General features: G+C 41.5%; 1 protein-coding gene across 1 annotated transcript; it reads left to right on the top strand.

The window, feature by feature from the left end:
* LOC133460872 (hepatitis A virus cellular receptor 1-like) lies at positions 1-7,922 on the top strand. The gene is made up of 5 exons (XM_061741616.1): positions 1-61; positions 4,737-5,027; positions 5,754-5,837; positions 7,469-7,579; positions 7,870-7,922. The coding sequence occupies exons 1-5, from the start codon at positions 1-3 to the stop codon at positions 7,920-7,922; spliced, it is 600 nt and encodes a 199-aa protein (XP_061597600.1).
* The last annotated feature ends 837 nt before the right edge of the window (positions 7,923-8,759 follow it).

Below are 8,759 nucleotides of genomic sequence, written 5' to 3'. Positions count from 1 at the left end.
ATGATGGTGAACATCTACTTCTGCCTGCCCGTATTTGTTCTCAACTCTTATGTCACTGCAGGTGAGAACTTTCTTTTTTTCCGTTATATATTTATGAGTTAGTAAGTTAGTACAGTTTTAAAAAGGTTTGGCAATTGTACAAACAACCTGACAACTGCGTGATGCTTTCAGTTTTGTCGTACGTTCAAAAACGTTCACACTGATGTCATGTGTGGCTTATGATTTACCAAATTCCTTCTTTTCTTTTTAGCAAAAAGACAGTGAATGCAGGCAGCAAATGATCGCAGGCAGGTTATCAGAACAGTCAAACGCTTTCTTAAATCTTCATTTACCGGGAAAAGAGGAAAGCTTCATTGCTTAACATGAAATTTAATTTAGTTTTAGTTTTCTATTAAACCTTTGTAGGGTCAAGTTGAATGTCTGCTCTCGTGATTTTTTTAGTACATTGAATCGTAAAAAAAAAAAGTGTGGTGCTTCAGTTTAAAAGGCTTTTAAAGTCAAAATAAAAGAATGAAAAACATAAGATCAAAAATCGGTTCAATACAACATCAGATTAAACTTATCTCAGTATCATTATTCATAAAATTTGGTGTAAACTTACTGGGACATCCACTCTCTAGAAAAATGAAAACATATATGAATACTTTCCACTTGTTAATCCTCCGTCCCACTGTAGAATGATGTCTGAAAATGGCTTTGTGATCAGAAGCAGCAACGTCTTCTCTGAGATCATTGCTAACTTCTTAGTCTTTGTTTCTATAGCAACCATTTATTGACTTTAATTTATCGTAATAATTAATGACACTCTGTAATATGTGTCGCTGCTGATCTGAGGTTGGTTAGAGTTAAATGTCATTAAACTGTACATAAAAAAAGATGTTATCTTGTGTTCACATCCTGAAAGTTTAACGCGTCTCTGAACTCTGAGAATGTTCTGGGTCTCTGGAAAGCGTCTAGAGACAACATCTGTTGTATTAGACACTATACAAATAAAATTGAATTGAATTGAATTGAATTGAATAGAACTAATTCTGCAAATGTTTTTTTTTTCAGATGTAATTCGTCAAGCAGTTCGTGAAAAAGGGCAGATCACTTTACGTTGTTCCTCTGTGAAAGGTGAAGTTACATGGAGCAGAGAGAATAATGGAAGTCAAGAGAAAATAGTGACAACTGATGGTGACAATGATATAAAACACCTTAGACAGTCAAATTTAATTTATAGTACACTAACAGACAAGTCATTGTTCATTTCCGGGATTACTGTCTCAGACTCTGGAAGATACTTCTGTAATAATGAAACAGCCGTGGAGCTGACAGTGATCCCACCAGGTAATATGACACTTTATCAAATTCTCTTTTCTTACACTGAAATATCATTTCTTTAGTGAAATTTTGAAATCTGAATTCTGTACGAGAATTGTTTTTTTGGGTGAAACTGGAGTCCAGCTTCTCTGTCTTTGCTGTTTGAGATAAACGGCTTCATTTACTTCTCTTCTGAGCCATCTGTCCTTTCTGTCTAAAACATTTACTTTACTGACCTAAAAAGAGTCTCTCATGCTTGAGATGCAGGTGAACCGCTCAATCTTGACTAGATAGGTGTTTAAGCAGTTTTGGTGTGAGGTTCGTATCTCAACAGGACGTCATGTTCTTGGAAGATCCTTCATAGTGTCATGGTTTAAGGTTTTGTGTTAAGGTTTGTGTTCTTCTGGTTTTCTTGGATTTCCTAGTTTTGTAATAGTTCCTAGTTTTATTTTGAAAGTCTATTTCTTGGTTTCTTAAATTCCAAATGTGGAATACAGGACTGTCTCAGAAAATTTGAATATTGTGATTTTCTGTAATGCAATTACAAAAACACAAATGTCATACATTCTGGATTCATTACAAATCAACTGAAATATTGCAAGCCTTTTATTATTTTAATATTGCTGATCATGGTTTACAGTTTAAGAAAACTCAAATATCCTATCTCAAAAAATTAGAATATTCTGGGAATCTTAATCTTAAACTGTAAACCATAATCAGTGTTGTGCAACTCGGGTAGCTAAGCTGATCAGTTATCGAAGGCTTATTAATAATTTGATTAATAATTATTAATAATTAATAAAGTCGACTATTTATCAAATTGAATGACCAATATGATAAATAAAATCCTCGGGGCACCACTCCGGGCCTTAATCCGGAGAGATGATAACTTAACAGCAGAATATCAGTCTCAAAGTAATTACTATACCCAGTTATTAGTTGAAGGGGGTGAGATCTGAACACACACTTCGTCACCCAGCCTTGGCGGCAGATATGCACAGAATAAACAGAGACGGCCTTTGTGATCAGAAATTTATTCACATTAGTGTCAAACAGTTGGTAAGCAACACTCATAAATTCTGATCGTTTAATCACACAAAAAGAAACACAAAATCATAAGATAAAAAGGAGGGGTTCTTGGGATCCTCCGGGCTGAGACTGGTGTGTGTGTGTGTGTGTGTGTGTGTGGGTGTGTGTGTGTGTGTGCGTGCGTGTATGCGTCAGAGCAGCTTACGCTGCGCGTCATGCGGTCTGGGGGGCGGGTCACGCTGCGGTACGTGAGCACGTTGCCAGAAGGGGCGTGCTACGTTGCGCTACGTGAACACGCCTCCCGGAAGGCGACCCACGGCCGTACAGCCGTGAGGGAAATGTGACGGAAAGCGCAGCAGATCACGGATAAAACAACGGTGAAACACCACGTGGATCTGACGCGCAACCGGGTTTAGTGAAGAGAAGGGGAGGGGCGGAGGAGCGGGTCAGCGGACCGCGCTCGGACGTCGCACCGACGTGCCTGCGGGATCTCCGACGCGTCACACAGATGCGCGGCTGCAGGTGGTCACACCGCAGCCGGGGGACCCAAAGGGGTTTTGTGAGCTCTAACGGCCGGTTCGGTAGATCGGCCGCAGGTCCCACTCGAGAACCGGGTCGGGAGTAACCCCCACCCGCTCTGAGATAGTCGGGAGCCGCGGTCCGATCACTCGGCGGTGAAAGCTCACGTAAACAGGCGTTCAATACAATCAACACGTCACACAATGCATAAACTCAATAAACAGAAGCAAACAACCGAAATAAACCTTAAACTAAATCTGCCCAGACACTAATTGGCCTCTTACTTTGCAGTAGGTGAGAGAGCAGCCGCTCGGTTTGAGGAGGAGGAGGAGGGGGTTTGCGTCCAGCCCGTGGGTGCAGTATAACGCTCCTCGCGCGCACCCGGGAGGGGGGGACTCCGTCTCACCCCGTCCGACTCTGAGGAAAAGGAACACAGGGCAGGATTGCAGGACCGGCGACCCTATTACCAGCGTTTGAGATCTCCAGTGGTCCTTTGTGGCGGTCGGCGCCGGGCCCCGATGTCGGGATGCTCCGGGAAAGACCGTTTTACCGCGGTAGCGCCCACGGAGTCGGCTGGCAGGGTCCGTGGAGCAGATGCTGCACTGGTTGGATGTGGGAGTCGGGCTAGGAAAAATTGCACCTCTGCCAGCAGGCAAAAAGGCCGGGCAGATGGAAAAGTGAAAAGGGAAAAATAAAAAAGAAGAAAAAGAAAACTTGGAGCTACACTCCAAGTTTTGGCTTGATGCCAAAAAAATGAGCAATGGAAAAACGCAAAAAGCAGAGAAACGAAAAAAAGCAGAGAAGCATCAGGTGGTTGCTCCCTTTTGTAGTCTCTTTGGAGGTGGGACTGGTCAACAGGCAGTGCCAACCACTCCCCCGGCCGGTTGAGGCCTGGCGTTCGGGCTCCGGGTGTCCGACCCCCCCCAGGTGCCGTAAAACCCCCGGGGAGTCTGTTCCTGGCAGAAATCCTGCTGGTTCGCTTTTTTGACCCCCCTCTAGGTGTCATAAACCTGAGTTCTGTTTCCGTGGGCGCCCTTTTGATCTGGGGGCGTATCGTTGGTCACATGCAGGCCATCTCGAACCAGGCCACAAGGGTTATAAATTGGCCTGAGCGAGAAGATAGCAGCAGGGCCATAACTCTGCTTTTTCAGGAAGGAGGCCGGGTCTGGCTTTGCTGGAATTTGATGACAATGTAATGTTCCTCCGATCGCACACGTCATGAATTCATAATCATATGGACGGTGGTCCAACATCAGCAATATTAAAATAATAAAAGGCTTGCAATATTTCAGTTGATTTGAAATGAATCCAGAATGTATGACATTTTTGTTTTTTAATTGCATTACAGAAAATAAAGAACTTCATCACAATATTCTAATTTTCTGAGACAGTCCTGTATTTTCCAGATTTCTCAGCTGATTTATAAAGGCCAACTCTAGGTTTCTAAAGGATTTAAGTGCTCTCTTGATGCACTTTTGCTCCTTTTCTTCTTCCTCTGTAAACAATCAGGATTGATGGGAAAATGAAACGAAAAACTAGAACTTAGGAAACCAAGAAACAGACAAACTTAACCAGGAAACCCAAAAAGAACACAAGAAAACAAAGTCCTGCCAAGAACTGTAACCATGACACTTTGCGTTCAGTGTGTTGTGAATCTGATAACAGATATTGGTTTGTGTGTAGGTGTTCAGGCTTCCGGCCTCCTCCATGTACACGACACCGTCCAAGACTGACACTTTGGTCACATTTGACTGATAGGAACAATGATTCAATTATTACGCTTCTTGTGACTTTGCTTCAGAAATTATTCCTGCACTGAGATTATTTTTATATCAATTAAAAATATAACTTTTCTTCCATTTATGCATTTACGTTAACTGCCTCAGTAAACATAGAGCAGCCAAAGCCTTACGTTTTTTTTAATTATGTATATTTTTCCCTAGGAACAATCATAGAGAATGTTACAGAGGGCAGCAGCATCTCTCTGAGATGTCCTCGTGATTATGGAGGATCACATGTTCCAGAAAGGAGCAGAAAACTGAAAGCAGGAAGGTTTGATGTTTCTACTGAGAACAAGACCCTGACCATAAGAAATGTGAAGCCTAAAGACTCTGGACTTTACTACTGTGATGGAAAACCAGATCTTTACGTGAATGTGAGCAAGAGATCTGACAGAGGTGAGCGATGAGACACCAGGACAAATGCAGCTCACATACATAGGAAGACAGATTCTACTTTCATTTCTGTATATCCAACATCAAACAACCAGATCATTGTAAGAAAGGAAACAAAATAAAATGTATTATCTTTGCTGTCTAGAACGGAAGCAAAAACCACATACAAGCTGAAACATAATGCGCCTGAAACAAGACGTCTGATTTCATCAGTGCAAATGCTGTTCCAGCTATTCAGTCTCTCTGGGTGGGCGTTGTTTAAACATCGTCTTTGTGACTTTATTTTCTTCACCAGCCCTCTGTGAATATCTGAACTAACATATCTTTTGACAAATAAAACACTGATTTTCCCAAAGGGGACTAAAATCAAAATGACAAGTTCAAAATTAGCACTTGTGATTTAAGAATCCCACTATAGGCTACTTACTATACTATAGTTGTTTTACATCTCAGAAAAGATAATCCCAAAAGTGCCTCTGTCTTCTTTGTGTCTTTGTGTAACTTTAAATCAAATATCAAATGTAGAAACTCTTTTATATAAACTTGAATTTCTCATGTGAAACTAAAAACTCCAGAATCATTTGTCCTTCATCACTGTGGACTTAGGCCGAATAGAAAAATCTATGCTAATGCTTCAGAAACATTTTCAATTCTAACAAACATCTTTTAATTGTCATATAAAAAGTTTGCAATAGATTTAAATGCCATGTATTTTTGTTCATCACACAGGAAAAAAGAGCACTGTAGCAACAACTACAATGACAGTACCAAGTACAGTGCAGACCAAAGATACAACCCCAAAACCAAACACAGGTATGACAACAAACAAAAGGATGTTCAAGTAATTTAACCAATTTACATGTGATATTATTATGTTTACTTCAAAGGTCACCAAGGTGGTTAAGAAAACCAATCTCCTGGAGTTTCTTAAGGCTTTGGATGTTGTGGGGCTGTCTTGGTGTACAACATGTGTACAACATCACAGTGATATCGGAAACAGTGCCTCTGTTGAACCCTGGGTTAGGTCTAAATCAACATTACATAAGTTCGTAACAAGGAAAAACATAGAGACTGCTTGGAATGGTTTTAACGCACTTCTGCAGAAGGGGGGAGCAGAGGAGTGCAGAGCAACAAGGCTCTCATTGAGAACTCCTGAGCTTCCCCAAAGTACCCTCTTCCTGCATGATGGTTTTATTGAGAAACTTGACAGGGACTAACCATATATGGACAGTGAACAGTAGACAATGGGTGGAAGTGATAACGTGTGATTGAGTCATGACACTACAGTAGAGTGATTGAACCAGGACAGTCCAAAACCTGAGTAGATCAGGAACTGGCTGTGGTGACATCTGTTAGCATGTGACAGTCTTCAGAAGGACAAAAACAAGTCGAAATGTCAAGAAAAAAATCGAAATGTCGAGAAAAAAATCGAAATTTCGAGATTAATGTTAAAGTACAATCTCGAGAAAAAAATTGAAATGTCGAGAAAAAAGTCAAAATATCGAGAAAAAAGTCAAAATGTCGAGATTAAAAAGGAAAGGAAAAAGAAAAAAAAAGAGAAAAAAAAAGAAAAAAGGAAAAAAAAGATAAATAAAAAAGAGAAAAAAGAGAAAAAAAAGAGAAAGAAAAGAAGAAAAAAAAGGAAATAAAAAGGTCAAACATTTGTGAAAAAGTTCCAAGAGCCACTAGGGCGGCGCTAAAGAGCTGCATGCGGCTCTAGAGCCATGGGTTGCCGACCCCCGGACTAGACGCTCAAAGTAGAGCTGATGCTTCTCCGCATCAAGAGGAGCCAGATGAAGTAGGAGGCATCTGGTTACCGTGCTTGCTGCCCCCACCCCGACCCCCTTTTTTAGAGGGAAGTCTGGTGTTTCCTGTCTAAGGGAGCTTTCAGACTTGTGGCCTGTTTGTTTTGTTCCGATTCAGGGGCTAAATTGCAGTTGTTTCGTTTGTGGCATTTGTGTTCACAAGGCAACCGTCTGTAGCGGTTCAAAGCTGTTAACAAATGCCACCAACTGTTCTCTCATTGGTCAGAAATGGACGCGGAAGGAGCTTCCTCTTCCGTACCCCGAGAAAAACAAAGACAACATTAAAGCTGCAAGCAGCGATGAACGGGCCCTCGCGCATGCAATTTTCACCAATAAAGGTCAAGGACACAAACTAAGTCCGATGACACCACCCACGATTCTTTATGTCAAACCATTCAAAAGTTATTGCAGAAAATAGGAACTATCACATATCGACCAATCAGTAAAAGGAGCGGGGCTAATTTTCACCAATTATGGTCAAGGACTCAATACCGAGTCCGATGACACCACCCACGACTCTTTATGTCTAATTTCCCCGTCTGGTTCAGAAGAATGTTCAATTCTAACAAACATCTTTTAATTGTCATATAAAAAGTTTGCAATAGATTTAAATGCCATGTATTTTTGTTCATCACACAGGAAAAAAGAGCACTGTAGCAACAACTACAATGACAGTACCAAGTACACTGCAGACCAAAGATACAACCCTTTCAACCGTGACGACGGTTTCAACACCAAAACCAAACACAGGTATGACAACAAACAAAAGGATGTTCAAGTAATTTAATCAATTTACATGTGATATTATTATGTTTACTTCAAAGGCCACCAAGGTGGTTAAGAAAACAGTTCTGCCTGGAGTTTCTTAAGGCTTTGGATGTTGTGGGGCTGTCTTGGTTGACACACGTGTACAACATCACAGTGATATCTGCAACAGTGCCTCTGTTGAACCCTGGGTTAGGTCTAAATCAACATTACATAAGTTCGTAACGAGGAAAAACATAGAGACTGCTTGGAATGGTTTTAACGCACTTCTGCAGAAAGGGGGAGCAAAGGAGTGCAGAGCAACAAGGCTCTCATTGAGAACTCCTGAGCTTCAGCAAAGTACCCTCCTCCTGCATGATGGTTTTATTGAGAAACTTGACAGGAACTGACCATATATGGACAGTGAACAGTAGACAATGGCAGGAAGTGATAATGTGTGATTGAATCATGACACTACAGTAGAGTGATTGAACCAGGACAGTCCAAAACCTGAGTAGATCAGGAACTGGCTGTGGTGACATCTGTTAGCATGTGACAGTCTTCAGAAGGACAAAAACAAGTTTAAAGGTTAATTAACCTCACACCTGGATTCAAAAGGAATCATGTGGTTTTCATCCTGGTTGTAAGGTGTCAGATCCAAGGTGGACTCAAAACCGAGTCCGATGACACCACCCACACGTCTTTATGTCAAACCATTGAAAAGTTATGGCAGAAAATAGGAACTATCGAATGTGGACCAACCAGATGAATCGCTTTTTGGCGTCTATCATTGCCATGGTAACGCTTTTGACTGAGAAAAAGTAATGCGCGTTGTCGCAGGATGGAGACGGACATTTTGATGTATAACACACCTGGGTGCACGTTACGGTTCGTGCAAAGAATCGGCCGAAGGAATGGGGTAAATTGCGCCAAAATTACACGATTAATTGAAAATGGCCGACTTGCTGTTGGATTTCGGCCATGGCGCCAAGAGACTTTTCTTTAAGTTGCGACATGATACAGGTGTGTACCGATTTTCGTGCATGTACGTCAAACCATATTGTGGGGCTTGAGGCACAAAGTTTTCTAGGGGGCGCTGTTGAGCCGTTAGGCCACGAACATTAATGCAAACCATTAAATATCACATTTTTCGCCAGGCCTGGCTTGGTGCAAAATGTGGTGACTT

The sequence above is a fragment of the Cololabis saira genome, chromosome 15 (assembly GCF_033807715.1).
Source record: "Cololabis saira isolate AMF1-May2022 chromosome 15, fColSai1.1, whole genome shotgun sequence".
Classification (NCBI taxonomy): Eukaryota; Metazoa; Chordata; class Actinopteri; order Beloniformes; family Belonidae; genus Cololabis; species Cololabis saira.
Note: the sequence above shows the minus strand (reverse complement) of the source record. Positions and strands in the feature narration are given on the sequence as shown.